The 20,602-nt window shown below is 39.3% G+C and overlaps 2 protein-coding genes across 7 annotated transcripts in view; both read right to left on the bottom strand.

Annotated features, from left to right (window-relative positions):
- Positions 1–20,602, bottom strand: part of LOC118893338 (protocadherin alpha-C2) — a 159,698-nt gene that overhangs the window by 65,896 nt on the left and 73,200 nt on the right. The window lies entirely within an intron of this gene.
- PCDHAC1 (protocadherin alpha subfamily C, 1) lies at positions 11,147–13,616 on the bottom strand. Its single transcript, XM_036848780.1, is given in 2 exon segments — positions 11,147–11,392; positions 11,394–13,616. Coding segments are annotated over 2 exon segments (2,469 nt in total).

Here is a 20,602-nt window from a genome sequence, read left to right as displayed (position 1 = left end):
AGCTGGAATAGCAATACTCATATCAGATAAAATAGACTTTAAAATAAAGAACGTTACAAGAGACAAGGAAAGACACTACATAATGATCAAGGGATCAATCCAAGAAGAAGATATAACAATTATAAATATATATGCACCCAACATAGGAGCACCTCAATACGTAAGGCAACTGCTAACAGCTATAAAAGAGGAAATTGACAGTAACACAATATAGTGGGGGATTTTAACACCTCACTTACACCAATGGACAGATCATCCAAACAGAACATAAATAAGGAAACAGAAGCTTTAAATGACAAAATAGACCAGATAGATTTAATTGATATTTATAGGACATTCCATCCAAAAACAGCAGATTACGCTTTCTTCTCAAGTGCGCACAGAACATTCTCCAGGATAGATCACATCTTGGGTCACAAATAAAGCCTCAGTAAATTTAAGAAAATTGAAATCGTATCAAGCACCTTTTCTGACCAAAACGCTATGAGATTAGAAATCAATTACAGGGGGAAAAAAAATGTAAAAAACACTAACACATGGAGGTTAAACAATACATTACTAAATAACCAAGCGATCACTGAAGAAATCAAAGAGGAAATCAAAAAATACCTAGTGACAAATGACAATGAAAACACAATGATCCAAAACCTATGGGATGCAGCAAAAGCAGTTCTAAGAGGGAAGTTTATAGCTATACAAGCCTGCCTAAAGAAACAAGAAAAATCTCAAGTAAGCAATCTAACCTTACACCTAAAGGAACTAGAGAAAGAAGAACAAACAAAACCCAAATTTAGCAGAAGGAAAGAAATCATAAAGATCAGAGCAGAAATAAATGAAATAGAAACAAAGAAAACAATAGCAAAGATCAATAAAACTAAAAGCTGCATTTTATTTTAAAAAATAAAAGATAAACAAAATTGATAATCCATTAGCCAGACTCATCAAGAAAAAGAGGGAAATGACTCAAATCAATAAAATTAGAAATGAAAAAGGAGAAGTTACAACAGACACTGCAGAAATACAAAGCATCCAAAGAGACTGCTACAAGCAACTCTATGCCAATAAAATGGACAACCTGGAAGAAATGGACAAATTCTTAGAAAGGTATAAACTTCCAAGACTGAAACAGGAAGAAATAGAAAATAAGAACAGACCAATCACAAGTAATGATATTGAAACTGTGATTAAAAATCTTCCAACAAACAAAGGTCCCAGGACCAGATGGCTTCACAGGTGAATTCTATCAAACATTTAGAGATGAGCTAACACCCATCCTTCTCAAACTCTTCCAAAAAATTGCAGAGGAAGGAACACTCCCAAACTCATTCTATGAGGCTACCATCACCCTGATACAAAAACCAGACAAAGATACTACAAAAAAGGAAAATTACAGACCAATATCACTGATGAATATAGATGCACAAATCCTCAACAAAATGCTAGCAAACAGAACCCAACAACACATTAAAAGGATCATACACCATGATCAAGTGGGATTTATCCCAGGGATGCAAGGATTCTTCAATATATGCAAATCAATCAGTGTGATACACCATATTAACAAATTGAAGGATAAAAACCATATGATCATCTCAGTAGATGCAGAAAAAGCTTTTGACAAAATTCAACACCCATTTATGATAAACACTCTCCAGAAAGTGGGCATAGAGGGAACCTACCTCAACATAATAACGACAAACCATATTGCCATATACGACAAACCCACAGCAAACATCATTCTCAATGGTGAAAAACTGAAAGCATTTCCTCTAAGATCAGGAACAAGACAAGGATGTCCACTCTCATCACTATTATTCAACATAGTTTTTCAAGTCCTAGCCACGGCAATTAAAGAAAAAGAAATAAAAGGAATACAAATTGGAAAAGAAGAAGTAAAACTGTCACTGTTTGCAGATGACATGATACTATACATAGAGAATCCTAAAGATGCCACCAGAAAACTACTAGAGCTAATCAATGAATTTGGTAAAGTTGCAGGATACAAAATTAATGCACAGAAATCTCTTGCATTCCTATACACTAATGATGAAAAATCTGAAAGAGAAATTAAGGAAACACTCCCATTTACCATTCCAAAAAAATGAATAAAATACCTAGGAATAAACCTACCTAAGGAGACAAAAGACCTGTATGCAGAAAACTATAAGACACTGATGAAGGAAATTAAAGATGATACAAACAGATGGAGAGATAAACCATGTTCTTGGATTGGAAGAATCAATACTGTGGAAATGACTATACTACGCAAAGCAATCTACAGATTCAATGCAATCCCTATCAAATTACCAATGGCATTTTTTATGGAACTAGAACAAAAAATCTTAAAATTTGTATGGAGACACAAAAGACCCCGAAGAGCCAAAGCAGTTTTGAGGGAAAAAAACGGAGCTGGAGGAATCAGACTCCCTGACTTCGGACTATACTACAAAGCTACAGTAATCAAGACAATATGGTACTGGCACAAAAACAGAAACATAGATCAATGGAACAAGATAGAAAGCCCAGAGATAAACCCACACACCTATGGTCAACTAATCTATGACAAAGGAGGCAAGGATATACAATGGAGAAAAGACAGTCTCTTCAATAAGTGGTGCTGGGAAAACTGGACAGCTACATGTAAAAGAATGAAATTAGAACACTCCCTAACACCATACACAAAAATAAACTCACAATGGATTAGAGACCTAAATGTAAGAGTGGACACTATAAAACTCTTAGAGGAAAACATAGGAAGAATACTCTTTGACATAAATCACAGCAAGATCTTTTTTGATCCACCTCCTAGAGTAATGGAAATAAAAACAAAAATAAACAAATGGGACCTAATAAAACTTAAAATCTTTTGCACAGCAAAGGAAACCATAAACAAGACGAAAAGACAACTCTCAGAATGGGAGAGAATATTTGCAAACGAATCAATGGACAAAGGATTAATCTCCAAAATATATAAACAGCTCATGCAGCTCAATATTAAAGAAACAAACAACCCAATCCAAAATTGTGCAGAAGACCTAAATAGACATTTCTCCAAAGAAGACATACAGATGGCTGAGAAGCACAAGAAAAGCTGCTCAACATCACTAATTATTAGAGAAATGTGAATCAAAACTACGATGAGGTATCACCTCACACCAGTTAAAATGGGCATCATCAGCAAATCTACAAACAACAAATGCTGGAGAGGGTGTGGAGAAAAGGGAACCCTCTTGCACTGTTGGTGGGAATGTAAATTGATACAGCCACTATGGAGAACAGTATGGAGGTTCCTTAAAAAACCAAAAATAGAATTATCATATGATCTAGCAATCCCACTACTGGGCATATACCCAGAGAAAACCATAATTCAAAAAGACGCATGCACCCCAATGTTCATTGCAGCACTATTTACAATAGTCAGGTCATGGAAGCAACCTAAATGCCCATCGACAGATGAATGGATAAAGAAGTTGTGGTACATATATACAATGGAATATTACTCAGCCATAAAAAGGAACGAAATTGGGTCATTTGTTGAGACGTGGATGGATCTAGAGACTGTCATACAGAGTGAAGTAAGTCAGAAAGAGAAAAACAAATATCGTATATAAACACATGTATGTGGAACCTAGAAAAATGGTACAGATGAACCGGTTTGCAGGGCAGAAGTTGAGACACAGATGTAGAGAACAAACGTATGGACACCAAGGGGGGAAAGCCGCGGCGGGGTGGGGATGGTGGTGTGATGAATTGGGCGATTGGGATTGACACGTATACACTGATGTGTATAAAATTGATGACTAATAAGAACCTGCTGCATAAAAAAATAAATAAAATTAAATTAAAACATTTTTTTAAAAAAGCAAGCCCTCACTGTGAAAGCAACTTGAAACAAATGAACCTAACTCTATGTAGTTGGTGGCATAACTACACAGAGATGAACTATTCCAAGATACTTTAAAACACAGTAACTTGTACAAGCCTGGTAAAATATACCCTACAAATGAAAAGAATGGCAAAAATATTAAACTGTTACTGTAATCACATTGTTGGTGTAATGCTGGTATTGTTTTCTAAGTCTGTTCTTTGAGTAGTGTGTGGTAATAAATTAGTAATTATGTTGATATAAATGAACACTGGGATTTTTATGGGAGAAAGGAGATACAAATGTAAGAGCAATGAAATTAAGTAAAAACCTTATAGTTCTGAACTTGAATTGTAAAGATTAGTATGAACTTGTGATTTATTTTACCTTTTAAAAAATGCATATCCCCTAGTTCACACCTAGAAACGCTGACTCAACCATGTAGGAATAAGCACACCTATTGTCCAGATTATATTTCTAAATACCATCTCCCAGAAAAAAGAATTGAAGGATCCTGTAGAATGGTTGACTCCAGGGCTGAGACAGGAAATTTACAAGATGAACTTGGGTATTTATAACACCAGAAGACAGACATTCTCTTAAAAATGAATGAAATGAGCCTGTCACTGCAAGGAAAACAAGTGACAGTATTTGTTGCAAATGATAAAATTTAAGATTTTGAGTAAGAATCATAATTTTGGAAAACTTTTGTCTGCCACCATGAGCTTGTAGCTTCCCAATACTAAAAGACTGTCTGATGAGATCAATGGTGGTATTGACAAATGTGATTTTTTTTTATTGCATAATAAAATGTGTCCACATTTGGACGATCTGTATAGCTCAGTGAACCAATATTTCTCAAACAACCAATAAACCTGACTTTAAAAAAAGTATACAATGGAAGGGAGGGATGAATGGTCTAAGCATTTTAATATTCACTTTGTAGACTGTTCAGTATTCAATTATTACATTACATGGAAAAAAACACAAATCTAGAACTTAAATTTTAAAAATGAGATACTAGTACACACCACTATAACAATGAAAATGTAAAAGTCTGGTAATACTAATTATTCAAGAATGTGGAGTAACTGAAACTCTCAAGCGCTGCTGGCAGGAGAGGAACTTGGAACAACTAATTTGGGAACCTGTTGGCAGTATCTATTAAAGTTGAGCATACTCATACCATATAACCAAGCAATTTCTACTACTAGATACATAGTCAACAGAAATGCAAATATGTGCACTGAAAGACATGGAAAAAATGTTCATAGCAGAATTGTCCATAATAGCAAAAATAAACTTGAAAAAAATGTCCATCAGCAGAAAAATGGATAAATAAATTGTGATATATTCATACAATGTGACATACAGCAATTTAATTGATGGATTATTGCTATACACAGCAGGCCAGATGATTGTCACATGTATGATATTGAATTAAGTTAGCCAGACACAAAAACATAATCATACCATACGATTCTATTTTTATGATGTTGGAATTCATGATAATAGTTATATTTCAGAAGGGAGTAAAGATAGAGGAGGCTGAGGGGGGCTTGGGGTGCTGGTAATGCTCTTCTACTTCTTTACCTCTGTGGTGATTACATGATTCTGTTGATTTTGGATTGTTCAGCATGTTATACATATACGATATATGAACTTTTATGTATGTTATACTTCAATTAAAATTTTTAAAAATATGATTTGCATGAAGCAGCTAATACCATACTTAGGGGAATTTTTCAGCTTTAAATCCATACATTAAAAATAACAAAACCTGAAAAACAATAAGCTGTATAAGAAGCTAGAAATCAAATAGCAAATTGAACATAAATAAAATATTAGGAGGTAAATAATGTTAAGAGCAGAAATCAATTAAATAGAAAGCAAATATACAAGCAAGAGAATCCCAAAAGCTAGGTTAGTCCTGAAAGGCTAATATAATAAGCTACTTCCAAGTCTAACCAGGAAAAATGAGAGGTGACAATGACGTCAAGATTGGAAAGAGGAATATCACTACAGATCCTGTAGATGTTACAAAGATCACAAAGAGGATATTATAAAAAACTTTATGCCAAAATATTTGAAAATTTAGAAAAATTAACATATTTCTGGAAAAAGAATTTACAGAAATGAAACAAGAAGAATAAAAATATGAATATTTCTCTTACTAATAAAGAAATGTGATTTCATGATTTAAAACTTTCCCACAAAGAAAACTTAAGGCACAGAGAACATCCCTAGTGAATCCTACTAAATATTTAAGACAGAAATAACACCAATCTTAACAAACATGACCAGAGACTAGAAAAAAAGGAGAGGAAAAAAACCACTTCTAACTTGTTTAATAAGGCCAGCATAACCTTGATACCAAATCCTTAAAAGAAAGGAAAATGACATGCCAATCTCAAGTGATGAATATAGATGCCAAAACCCACTATTAAGATGTCTTAATTGGTTGTTTTTATTTTGTATGAGCATCATTGTGATTCTAAAGAAAACAGCTGTGATCTTTGCTTAAAGATTCTAAAGAATAAACATAATGTGCCTGAATTCAGAGAGTACATTTTGAGGTATGTCAATAGAGCTTAGCTATGAAAACAGTATATGTGTACCTGGCAACCAGATGGCTCTAGGAACAGCCAGCAGTTTGGGTTGGGACAGAAAGGCTTTTCTCTTTCTCTGCAGCATAGGAGACAACGTGACTGCATATTCATTCCTAGATTCCAAGACAAGTTCCAGATGAATATATAATGACCTTCTGTGTTTATAGCTTGAGGAAGAAATTCTTATCCTAATTCTTTCTCATAAATACAGTACAAAAGAGACACGTGGTTTCCTGACCCATTCTCATCTCATCAATTAAAATTGGGAACAAGGTGAGTAACCACCTTTATCATTAAGTTTTCGTTTTAAAGAATAATCCTTACCAATAAATTCCTTGCTTCCCATACTTTAATCAGAGTCCTAGATTGTGATTTATATTCATTTGACATTCTGCCAAATGTTATTTCTGATATTCACGTTACACGCATTTGAGCAATGTAAACACCTCTTAGTAATTTAGTCTACCTTCATCCCAAGCCAGCTAAAGTGTATTTAGTCTCTGGAATATTATTGTTTCCCTCTAACTGCAAATATTGAAGGCAACAAAAATCAATAGGTCATTAATATTATCAGATGTTGTCAAAACTTTCCCACTCATACATCTCCCAAAAGCATTGCTTTTCTTTTTTCTACTCAAGTTATGATGCTCTTTTTCTCTCCTTTTCACTAGTTTGAGGTTTTTGCATTATACAATGAATACTATTGTGCTATCTATTTACATATTTTTTAATCTGAATATATATCATATACCTTACACGCTTCCTTAGTTACTGCACTCTAAAGTTTTTCGGTGTGTGGTTATCAGCTTCAAAGTCAAAATAGATATAAGGAAACATCCAATTAACCTATGGGAAAGTCTACTTAAGGAATATACGTTAGCAAATAAAAACACCCAGAATGCCAAAAACATTCTACCACTCTGTTAACAAACAACACTGCAAAGGGGAAATATTTTATACTCCATAGATCCTGGCAAAAGAGAAACTGCCTTAATCCCAGAAGAACGATACACTAATAAAACATTGGTGTGTTTAAAATATAATTTTCATGTGGAATTTTTAATAAATTTAGTTGTATGCTGTTGTGCATTTTTGCTACATTAATATTTACTATCTTAAAAAAATTGCCAATGCAACTAATTTTAAATAGTAGAGTTTACACCTCAGATACCATCTAAAAAATTAAATTGTCTATCAAGAATTTTAACAGAAAAAATTGCCATGAGACTCGTGTTGTCTACTTGTTGCACAGTGGGTCAATTTTGGTTGTATCTGTTAAATATTAACAAAGAAGAGATATAGATAAAAGGTTTTCCTGAATTTCTTTTTTTCTTCCTGAATTTCTTAAGTTAATTTTTTTTAGTATTGTAAATTATACTAACATACACTCTAAACTAAAATAAGACAGAAGAGCTTAGAGTTAGAACAAAATATAAACACATACGCATCAACATGATTCTGTGTGATTCAGGCACACAGTTAAAATTATGAAATTTCACGCTTTTCAAAGGATATATGTTTTATAAAACTGAAGCAACAAATACCTTATTTCTAGAATTCTGTAGTTGTTCTTAAGGCATTCAGTGAACACTATGATAAGCATTCTTTTCTAAAGAATCAAGATTGGATCAATATGCACTTGGATAGGAAGAAGTAAATAATAAGTGCCTGTGTTGAATTACAAATACTCCAGCTTTATAGAAGTTATTTTCCCATGTTTTTATACATCAAGCTTTCTATATATATAAGGAAATATCCAGCCCACACAAATTAACAGACAATGAACAACCTAAAAAGCGAGATATCAACAATGATGGAAAAAGACTGTTCAACTGGATGAGTGAGATGGCACAATAGCCCTGCACGTCTAAACAGTATATCTCTGTTACTTTATCACTCACATAAGTTTAAAAATTCTGTGGCAGGGGACATTTTCCTCTGTTATTAACTACATTTTTTTCCTTTTAAGTAGATAATTTTCCTTCTAACTCTCAGATCCATTGATCTTCCTATCACTTACTTATGTTTCCTTTGTAGTCTAGTCAAAATGTTTCTCTCAGGGCTTCCCTGGTGGCGCAGTGGTTGGGAGTCTGCCTGCCAATGCAGGGGACACGGGTTCGAGCCCTGGTCTGGGAAGATCCCACATGCCACGGAGCAACTGGGCCCGTGAGCCACAATTACTGAGCCTGCGCGTCTGGAGCCTGTGCTCCGCAACAAGAGAGGCCGCGATGGTGAGAGGCCCGCGCACCGCGATGAAGAGTGGTCCCCACTTGCCGCAACTAGAGAAAGCCCTCGCACAGAAACTAAGACTCAACACAGTCATAAATAAATAAATAAATAAATAAATAAATAAATAAAAGAACGTGAATTTCTAAAAAAAAAAAAAAAAATGTTTCTCTCAAACAATTCCTGATTCTCAAACTTCATAGACATTGCTGGTATCCTTATCTCTCCTTGTTACAGAAAGCAATGAAATAAAAGAAATAAATGGTGAATTTTCTTAATAGAGAGTTTATACACTGTGTTTTGATACCTGAAATACTAACATTTTGTGCACCAATTTTCTCCCTTAAAATTAACTGCATTTTAATTTTCATTCACTGCAAAGTTCACAGTATTATGATGTGCATCCCTACTAATCACTTTGCTATCTACAGGAACTGGACTTTTATTTAACCCCAGAATACAGCATTGAGATTTTTCTTGCTAGCTCTAGGACCAGAAAATCCCTGTTGTGTTGTTTCATGATTGTATATCATAAGGAAGAAAATAATATATTTGAAAATGGCCTTTAAACTGTTAACTATATATACACGTAAAGATAAAAAGTAAGTTAAAGTTTTTCCCTCTGTGTTGAACAGTGTTTCCATCCAATTAATATATTCACAAATTTAATTATTCATTCATCAGCAAGTATTTACTAATCATATATATTGGATTCCATTATATCATGTGTGAATATTAATTATGCAAAGTTATAATGGATGCAAATCTATTTTATTTGCAGTGAACATAATTATTTGAAGGAGAATAACTTATTCAATTTTCTCCCTTATTACCTAGAAGAGTAGAACATTCCCTTCGTTCCCTTCCCTAATTTCTGCACAACCTTTCTCTTGCATCCCTGATCTCTATGAGAAGTTGGAAAGTAATATTGTAAAATTGCTAAGCCAATTGCTCCCACTCCACTCAGAAAGTTTTGAAATGCCAAACAGATAAACTGAGGTGTAATTTAATTTTATTAGATGCATTACTCCCAAATATGGTATTTACTTACTTCTAAGTATACTGGCTTCTAAAATAATAAGAATATTAAGTCCAAGTTGAATCGACTTTGAATAGTAAGTGCACCTCTGAACACGCCAATGTTTCTGACATAACAATTACTCATCTGTCTTCTTTGTGAAATACATCAATAAGAACACAAAATAAAAGGTTGTCCAGTCCTTATACCCAATCATCTTTTCTTCTTTCTGTCAGTACAAATAGGTGTTTTGAGACATGCCTAGAACGTTTATGTACTTACAAACACTGTGTGGAACTATTAGCTGTGTTTTGGAGTATCGTTCTCAAAAAAGACTACTTTGTCAAAATGAGACTCATTGTAAAATATAGCCTAGAGAGTATGCTGCATTTTATTAAATGGTATAGCATTCACAATCCAATTCAACAGCTATCTCTACCACAAAGCCTCCTCTGATTCCCTCCTCCCTGCCTAGATGTTCTCTCATGTTCTCTCTCTCCCTTCTTTGAACATCCACTGCAATTTACTTTTACATGTTTTAGGTTATCATCATTTTTAAATCATGTATTGTAATGGTTTGAATAAACGTCTCATCGTCCATGATATTAAGTTTGTATTACACAAAGACTCTTACATAACTTTCATTCTCACCTTAGGAATCAGAATGCCTTACACATATCTGTTGCTCAAAATACTTCTAATGAAGGGATATTTGCTTTAAGTAATTCCTTAAAGAAATTCCTAAAAGGAATTATTTAAAGACACCCCAGGGGACTTCCCTGGTGGCACAGTGGTTAAGAATCCACCTGCCAATGCAGGGGACACAGGTTTGAGCCCTGGTCCGGGAAGATCCCACATGCCGTGGAGCCACGAAGCCCATGCGCCACAACTACTAGAGCCTGTGCTCTAGAGCACTGAGCCTGTGTGCCACAACTACTGAAGCCTGCGTGCCTAGAGCCTGGGCTCTGCAACAAGAGAAGTCACCGCAATGAGAAGCACGGGCACTGAAACAAAGAGTAGCCCCTCCTTGCCACAATCAGAGAAAGCCCGCGAGCAGCAACGAAGACCCAACACAGCCAAAAATAAATAAATAAAAATAAATAAATTTATAAAAAAAAAAAGACACCTCAGGTTGTTTATTACCTGTACCAGAAACTTTGATGCTTTATTTTTTTAAATTTTAGACCTTTATGCTATATTATTTTAATTGTTCTGTAATAGGTTTGAATTTCTTACCTTACTTCCTCAAAAATAAACTGTAACCTTCTTGAGGCCAAGGACAGTCTCTTTTAACACCTGTATCTTCCCAGAATGCTTAGCACAGGGGATGCTAAGCAGGAGCGTTCAATTCATTGGATTAAATGTTGCCAAAGGCTCATCTAAGAAACATTTCAGAAATAGCTAGTGGCCATTTCCTGGTCAAGGGAATCAAATCCCATAAAATTTGCTTACCATGGCATTGACATTTGCACGATCCTCTTTCCTATTCTGAGTCTGAATACAGGATATTGGCACATTCAGTCCTACCCCAGAGGCCAAATTTCTCAGGTCAGCAGCACTGTATTCCCCACGCAACAGCAAACTGTTATTGTCAGAACCAAGTCCCAGAGAGGCCCAATAGAGATAGGTCTGAGAAAGTCTTTCGACTGTAGTGACATCTATTAGTGACATCTATTGTGGCAGATGTCATGCAAGGATTCGAAGCCATCTTGCTTCCATATCTCAACTCCTCTGGAGAGCGACAGCAGCTCTGAGAGCAACAACCTGGGATCTGGCTCAACTTGCTACTCACAAAGAAAAGTAAGCACCCCAGAAATAAAAAGGAAACACAGGCCAGGGCAATTACTAAATACAGGTTCTGGGCGGACAGGTGCCCGCCTGTTTCCCAGCCATCTTCAAAGTCTGGAAGGACCCGAGGCACAGAGTTGCTCAACAGAACGCCCAGTGTGACAGAGGTGGAAAGTGATGGGTCTCCATGGTCCCGAACCACTACCACCACCCTCTGTTTAACTGCATCAGTGGGAAGAACTAAGCGAGCAGTATGGAGCTCTCCCATATTGGCTGAAATTCTAAAAAGGCTCGAGTCAGAAGCCTGAGAGATGTAGTAGGAAAGCCAAGCATTGGAGCCATTGTCTGCATCTTCTGCTACCACTTTTGTGACCAAGTGTCCTGTTCTGGCAGAGCGGGGCACAATTTCCACTGGGACAGAGCCATTTCTGGGCAAGGGAAACAAGATGACTGGAGCATTGTCGTTCCTGTCTACCACAAACAAGTTCACAGTCACTGTTGCACTTCTGGGAGGAATGCCACCATCCTCGGCTTCCACTTGGAAGTGACACCCCCTGAGCTGCTCAAAGTCAAAGGAAATTTTGGCAGTGATAGCCCCACTGGAGGAGTCTACTGCCACCAAGTTAGAGGCTGCCTGCCCTTCAGAGATAATATCCAACAGCTCATAAAAGACGATGCCATTCTTCCCCAGATCTGGGTCCTGGGCAAACACACGTCCTAGGGAGGCCCCAGGGCCATTGTTTTCAGCCACAAGAAGTTCCTGTTTCGGTTGAGGAAAGCTTGGTGTATTGTCGTTCACATCAGCAACTGACACAGTCAGTGTCCTGCGGGTGCTAAGTGGGGGCGAGCCACCATCTAAGGCGGTGATCAGGCCCTAGTATTCACTGACCTGCTCCCGGTCCAGCGGCCCATCAGTCAGCAAGCTGTAGTAGTTGTCAAAGGAAGCCTTCAGCTTAAAAGGGCCTCCAGTGGACATGCTACAAATGACCTTATCATTGGGACCAAGGTCCTCATCCCTTACACTAAGGAGGGCAATCACTGTGCCAGCGGCGGTGTCCTCGGAAACTGGACTGGAGAAAGTGAGGAGGTTCACCTCGGGAGCGTGATCGTTCACATCAGTCACTTCCACCAGAAGTTTGGCGGTGCTGGCTAGACCGAAGGCGCCTTCATCCCTCGCCTCGATGTATGCCTCCAACAGCGCTTCAGGCGGACCTAGTGAAGCAGCTACCCGCACTTCCCCATTTCTAGGGTGCACGTGAAAGTGGTGTCGCAGCTTTGCCTGCGTGCTATTGCTTAAGGAGTACCGGATTTCCCCATTGGAGTCTTCATCCGGGTCCGAGGCTTGAACTCGGAATAGCACAGTCCCGTTGGGTGCAGTCTCTGGCACCTTGGTGCGGTATACTGAGCGCTCAAATACAGGTGCATTGTCGTTTGTGTCCACCACGACGATGGTGACTTGTGCGTCTCCGGAGCGCGCCGGCAGCCCGCCGTCCCGGGCGGTGAGCACCAGCCGGTGGGTGGCACGCTGCTCCCGATCCAGCGCTTTCTCCCATACCAACTCCGGGTATTCGCTGCCGTCGACCCGCGACCCCATGTCCAGGCGAAAGTGCTGGCTGGGGCTCAGGCTGTAGCTTAGCACCCCATTGCTTCCCTCGTCGGCATCTTGGGCATTAGGGAGAGTAAAACGGGCTCCGGGCATCAGGAACTCGGGAATGTGCAACTGCACGTCGCCGGCAGGGAAGTGAGGCGAGTTGTCGTTGGTGTCCAGGACGTGAACGTGCATCTTGTGCAGCTCCAGCGGGTCCTCCAGCACCAGCTCATAGGTCAGGACGCAGGCAGCTTTGTCCCCGCACAGCCGTTCGCGATCCGCCGGCTCTCTGACCACCAAGCTTCCGCTGGCCAGATCGACCTCGAAGTAGGGCTCGCCATGGCTGGAAAGGAAGCGAAAGTTCCGCAAGGACAGGGAGGCCGCTGACAGCCTCAAGTCCTGGGCAACATTGCCTACGGCTACGCCCCGTTCGGTCTCCTCCGACACGGAGTATTCGAGCTGTCCCGCTGCAGAGCCGCAGGAGACCCACAAACATAGAACCGCCACCCTCCAGCCCACCATCCTCCTTCCCCCTCGGCGTCCTCGTTCCACCAGCGGTGACCCGGGAACATGCTCCGGACTCCCGGAGATCACAAGCCGTGGTTTAAAAAAAAAAAAAACGAGGGCCGACCGGCCGCTGCTGCCGACTGGAGGTGCAGAGACCGCCGACGTTCGCCTTCCGAATACCGGAATTGCCCGGGGCCGGCCGGCTGCGAGCTAGGCTTGCTAGACTGGAGGCTTGGCAGCCGTCTGGGAAAGCGGTGCGGGCCGGGTGCGGAGAAGTGCAGCGCCGCCTAGGGGTGCAGAGACGAGGTAAACCGCCGGCGTTGGGGAGGCGCGGTCTCGGTTCCCTGCCAGCTGGGATCTCGCCCCGCGCCCTGGCAGCGAGCGCGGGGCGGGACAAGGAAGACGCTCCCAACAACTAACACGCCTTCCCTTAAACGGCGTTTCCTAGGACAACGCCCTGAGACCGCTGAGGTCTTAATGTCTACAACCTCTACCTGAAGACAGTTTATAACTGGGGCTGAGCTCGGCTGGCGTTTCTCCGCGACTGCTTGAAAGCGGAGCGTCGGGTCCTGGGCACTCGGACCCACCGACTCCCTACAGTGCCCGCGGAGAGGGCGGAACTCCGACAGGAACCGCGGGGCGGAGGCGCTGAGAGGCGGAACCGTGACCGTGAACCACGACACCTTCGAGGCTTAAGGAAACAGGAGCCCACAAACCAAGTGCTGGGATGCATTCCGTGATGGATTCTCAGCCTCTCCGCTGCGGGTTTAAGTCTCTTCCTGCACCTTCTTATATCCCGGGAGCTGCCAAGCCAGCGAGGGGCAGATTGGGAAGCTTCCCCGGGATTCTCACTTTTCAAGACACAAAAGTGTGCGAGCGGAATTCCGGTTCTACGTTTCCGCTTTCTTGCGGGTCAGCAGTTTCTCTTTCCCCCAGAGGCCCTACTGGGAGTGCTTTGCAAGCGGCCTCCGATGCTGTGGGCGAGGGAGGAGGTTAGCACCAAAAACTCATAAAGATTGACAACTCATCCCCAAACAGGACGTGCAAAGCGAAGGGGAGAGAAAGTGCTGAGATACTTTACAGAGTGTGACCAGAAAACTGTTCTGCAAATTTGCTCTCTGTAAATGTTTAGAAAACAGCACTGAGGTGGGGTAAGAACTGGCTTGATACCCATAAATTCTCCAGCTTTGTTTTTTGGCCAGTCTTCTGCACGGAAATCGAGACAGTGATCTGTTTTATGAAAAACAGCTCTTGGCCGCAATAAATACTGCCAGATTCCGCCTAGCACCCTATAACCAGTGGCTTCTCCAAAGAGGGAGGAGAGCTGAGAAAGACATAGACATTAAACACTAAATTCCTCACTCAAATCCTTCTTTTAATACAATTGCAGTGTCCAAAGCCCCAGGAACCAAAATTTGAAAGACAAAAGCCAAATAGAGATAAAGAATTGAAGCTTTCAGGGCATTATATTTCCTGGTCAGAAAACTGCCTAAAAGTATTGATAATTATTGAAGCTGAGTACAGGATACATGGGGTTAATTACACAATTCTCTCAACTTTAGTGTATGTTTGAATATTTCTCTAATAATTTTTTAAATTGTCAATTAAAATGGAGGTGGGGGCAGGAGTAGATAGGCAGCTCCAGTTTTCTGGTTTTAAGACTAAAACTGGGATTGGTAACTTCAGTGTGCCACTAAGAACCAGTCTCCTCTGACCATCACAAACCCATTCCTTATTTCTTCCAAGGAAGCAGGGCAGGCTGCCACATAAGGCAATGTAAGTATCTAGTAAATGTCCCTGACTAGTTTGTCTTTCCGAATTAGGAACCAAAAAAATCATTGACGCCAAGTCTTGAATAAAATTAAAGCGAGAAACCTGTCAGCCCGTTGAAATGTTGTTCCGTAGAGTCATAAGCATAGCCATCATTGGGGAATCCTCATTAGGATGTGAAATAACTAATAAAAATTGAATTTATTCCTCACCAAATTTCAGAACCAAAACTGATTTTCTACTTCAGTGTGAGAGATTATTAGGATTTGCATTTTCTCATTTTAATTTAATGCTGCTAACCAAGCTAACTGCTTTGGGGTAAAAGGTTATACTTTTCCCTTTTCCATTAGCAGCAGATGAAATGCACCTGGAGAGATGTACTCAACTTTTGGAAGGCCCGTGAATTTTACACCTGCAATCAATCTTCTAATTATCCCGGGTTTAGGAGGATAGTGAGGCAGGAGATAGATGGGCTCCAGGCTAGACATTTACAACTAGCCTCCTGCTCACACTTCCTGGGGTTAGAAGAAGATGGGCTCCAGGCCGGACATTCATTACCAGCCCCCTGTTTACATTACATACAAGAGACAAACGGGCTCCAGAACTACATATTTATGACTGGACTCCGGTCTATATTTTGAGATCTGCACCTTGATGTAAAAACCAGCAACAGAAATAGGGTAAATAACTGGACATTGGACATTTTTATGGCAGGGACCGAGCGGGACTAAACCCTGTTAAAAGATCAAGAGTTCATACATTTCCCATCCTGGGGGCAAGGGAAATATAGCACATGCTTAGGAAGGCTCCTTGGGGGTCAAAAGGGAGGGGGCACCACCCCATAATATGTGATGCTAAGGCCATCCCATAGCCTCTGGGCTGTTGCACACGCATGTTGGGGAGGGTCCTAAGGCAGGGCAGGTGTGGAAAAAGAAACCAGATAATTGGCCAAAGGTAAACAAAGACCCAGAAGACCTGCCCTGTATAGATGACTTAACCACCCCTTTACTGTGCTCCTCCTCATTAAGGAGGGCGCCCACACCCTTGCTCTCCGGGTGTGCATCTCTGCCTTGCTTCTATCTTAACTAAACAAACTGTTTCTCTGTGTGATCTCCCACTTGTTGTTGTGCTGTGTCTCTAATAATAAACTTTGTACCTGTTTTTACAGTTTTGCCTCTGTGAGAAATGCATTTTTCACTGGGAGCAAGAGCCAGGGGGTGTGGCAGCTAGGATTCCTGGTTTTCATCCAGGCTACCCACGTTCAATTCCTGGGCAAGGAATTAAGGTCTCGCTTCACACCATCACTCACTTCTGCCACTCTGAGATCAATGGGATGTGTGGGTGTGGATTAGGAAGTGGGGAGAAAGGAAAACACATACTGAGAATCAGCATGGAAAATCCTGACAAAAACTCTCCCCCATTCACACACTTCTCAGACTTTTGGCTTCCCTTTTCTCCTGTTTCTGTTTAAACTGCCACTGATGTTTATTTTAAAAAGATTTAATTAGTCTCAGGAATAAGTGGATAGCACTCTCCTAGTAGAATTTGTCCCACCATCTGCCTCCCTATCTTTAGGCATAACTGGGATTTGTGGGAAAGTGGTATTTACTGACATAAACTGGAGTTTGTGGGAAAGCAATATTTGCTCATATAAACTGGGATCTGTGGGAAAGCAACATTTAGGAGATACTTGGGATATGTGGATATCCCAAAGATGAGAAAGTCTCAAGACTTTTTTCTTTTGTGTAAGATTACTAGGTGAATACAATCATGAATTAACAAAACTTCTCTTTAGCAGAACCTTTCCTTTCTAATATTTCATTTTGCCAGTTTATGGCATTTTCCATAGTGTCTCCTAATTCAAGTATTTTCAAGCTTTTAATTAGGAGCAAGTACAAGTTTAAGTGGACTCTGTGCAAAAACGTTCTGATTTCTGCTTGGGCTCTATTGCAAAGACTGTTATTATAAAGCTCTTCCACCAAACTTGGCCGTAATCTGTAAATTCAAGAGATTTCTAGCCATAATGCATAAGTTCATATTAGAAATATTGAAGCCAAATGGGAGAATAATCTGAATACCCACCAAAGAGTTTGTCAGCAAAAGGATACTGTATTTTAAATAAGATTTTCTTAGTGCTTAAGATTATTCCCTGAGAGTATGTTATGTACTTATGGGAACTAAATTAAAAGACTGGACATGACAATCACGTTAAGCACATTTTCATCCTGTAAAATAGCTTCATGTAGGGTTCAAATCAAGCCTAACAGGGTGGGAGTTGTTTGAGGGTAGAGATCTGTATCACTCAATTTTGTTTCTTAAATATCCAGCTAAGCTTTGGGCATGTAAATTAAGTGGCTATGTATCTCGATACATAGCGGCCTGGCCTACGTCATTCATTGTTTCTTTTTTTACTTGAACACCTTACCAGTAGCACACTACTATAGAATTTCTTTCTCAAGTTTATACTACCAAGTTTTTCTCCATAATATAATATCATTTAAAATGTCATAGACCCTTTTTCATGAATCTTCACACTAGTTAACTCTATGCTACGTTTACTTACTACTTTTTATAACTATGTACCAATTTTTCTAAAATTACCTCTTTCTAAAATCTTATTCTATTTCTTCTTCAAAGTGTACCCCTCAGATCTTAAAGTCATACTCCAGATTGGTCAAATCATATCCAAGAAGAGGAGATCTAGCCCTTTCATTCTAAATACTACATATCAAGTAATAGAGTCTAAAATTGCTTCCGGTTCTTTAACAGCTGCATCACATAACTTTTTTATGATGGATTAAAAACTAAAATTCACATCTGTTTTTTTCTAGATGTTATTAAGCCACAGATCAAAAAGTCCTAGACTTTTATACTTAATTTTTTAACTCAAATTTGCTGAATGTCATTGTGTTAAGAGCTAGCCAATCTGATTCAATCACATATTTTACCTATATCAAATTTCATATTCCTACATATTTGGTAAGCAGTCACACCAGATCTTCCTCTGAGCTGCAGAAAAAATTTTCATCAAGTGTGGCTGAAAAGGAAGGCTTGCAACCACTACCAACCATCCTACCTGACATCAGTTTATTAGGAGCGCCTAACCTAAAATAAAGATCTGAGAAAGACACTATCAACGTTCTCCAAAAAGGACTCTACACAAATCCCACATTATATTAAGTTTCAAAACAAAGTATTTCCAGATCATTATTGTGATATATATTTAAAAGAAAGTTGATAAAAATTTGACAGCTGTCACAAAAAAAAAATGGCCACCTTCATTTTAAACAGTAAAAACACTAGAATTATTCCCATGAAAAATCAGGAGCATAACAGCACACTTCATGTCATAGTTATTATTCAATACTGACTTGGATATTCTGGACAACACAAGATAAGGAAGTGTGTGTGTGTGTGTGTGTATGTGTGTGTGTGTGTTAGAAAGGAGTATAAAATATACTGTTGGATGATAAATTTATAGGTAATATAATTTTCTACTCATAAAATCCCAGAGAATTAAAGAAAAAATAATTAGAACTAAAAAAGAGCTCAATGAGATGATTAGCTTAAAAATAAAAAACATACCTTTCCTACATACCTTCAATAACTAGACAAAAAGTGGGATTTCTATCAATTATGGATAAATGAAAATATTTTAATTTAATAAAGTTATATCTTTGATGAAACTCTTTAAAACATTTGAACTTCAACCATAGTATATATGAAGAGAAGTTACCAAGTGCCATGAAGATTGAGAAAATGCTGAGATAGGATTCCTGCCACTGGAGACCTTGGGAAAAGCTGATAGATTGGAGTTTTCCAGAGTACTGCTTCACACTGAGATGTAAAACCAAAGGTCCCTTGTTTGGAACAAAAACATCTAGGTACATAAGCTAAATCAGGCAGCGTTTTCCTGTAAACCCATTTGTCAGGGCAAAATAGGAGAGAAAGCAGGACTGAATGTGATAGTGAGCAGATGCACCATTGTTTCAAGAGTGAACCTAAGGGGCTTCCCTGGTGGCGCAGTGGTTGAGAGTCTGCCTGCCAATGCAGGGGACACGGGTTCGAGCCCTGGTCTGGGAAGATCCCACATGCCGCGGAGCGGCTGGGCCCGTGCGCCACAACTACTGAGCCTGCGCTCCGCAACAGGAGAGGCTGCGATAGTGAGAGGCCCGCGCACCGCGATGAAGAGTGGCCCCCGCTTGCCACAACTAGAGAAAGCCCTCGCACAGAAACGAAGACCCAACACAGCCATAAATAAATAAATAAGTAAATAAAAATTTTTTAAAAAAGCAATTGTAGGTAACAATATGTATAAATGTATTGCTGGGCCTATAATATATAGAAATGAAACAACTTTGCCAATTACAGTACAAAGGAGGTGGATAGAAGAACAGCTGTATTAGATAAGGAAATGACAACAGATGGTAATTCTGATCCACATCAACAAATGAACAGAACCAGAAATGGCAAATAAGAAACACTATAAATATATAATTGCTTTCCTTTTTTCTCTCAGCATCTTTAAAAGATACAAAATTATATAATGTAATAATTATAACAATGTACTTTTGGGTTTGTAATATATAGAGACGTATATTGGTTTCCTGCAGCTGCTGCAAAAAAATTACCACACATTGGGTGGCTTAAGACAGTTTTTCTCACAGTTCTGGAGGGGAGAAATCCAAACGCAAGGTGTTTGAGGGGCTGTACCCCTTCTGGAGGCTCTAGTGGAGATTCCATTCCTTGCCTCATACAGCTTTTGGTGGCTATTTGCATTGCTCCAATATCTGCTTCTATCTTCACATGGCCTTCCCTCTGTGTCTGTGTCTTCCCTTATTCTATCTCTTATTAAAAAAACTTCTCATTGGAATTAGCGCCCACCTGGAAAATCCAGGATGAACTCATCTCAAGATCCTTAACTTAATTACATCTTCAAAGTCCTTTTTTTCCTAATAGGTCACTTTCATAGGTTCCAGGGGTTAGGAAGTGGACATATCGTTTTGGAGGCCACAGTTCAACCCACTATAAGATGTAATAGCTATAATAGTAATAAAGCAAAAAGGGTGTAAGAAAAAGAGCTATATAAGAGTAATATCTTTTTGTCTTAATAGAATTAAGTTAATATAAATCTGGAGATACTGTTAAGTTATAATGTATATAGTAAACGCTAGAGAAACCACAGAGAAAATAACTCAAAAATACAGTTTAAAATTCATTGAAGGGGGCTT

This window comes from Balaenoptera musculus, chromosome 3 (assembly GCF_009873245.2).
Source record: "Balaenoptera musculus isolate JJ_BM4_2016_0621 chromosome 3, mBalMus1.pri.v3, whole genome shotgun sequence".
NCBI classification, from domain to species: domain Eukaryota; kingdom Metazoa; phylum Chordata; class Mammalia; order Artiodactyla; family Balaenopteridae; genus Balaenoptera; species Balaenoptera musculus.
Note: the sequence above shows the minus strand (reverse complement) of the source record. Positions and strands in the feature narration are given on the sequence as shown.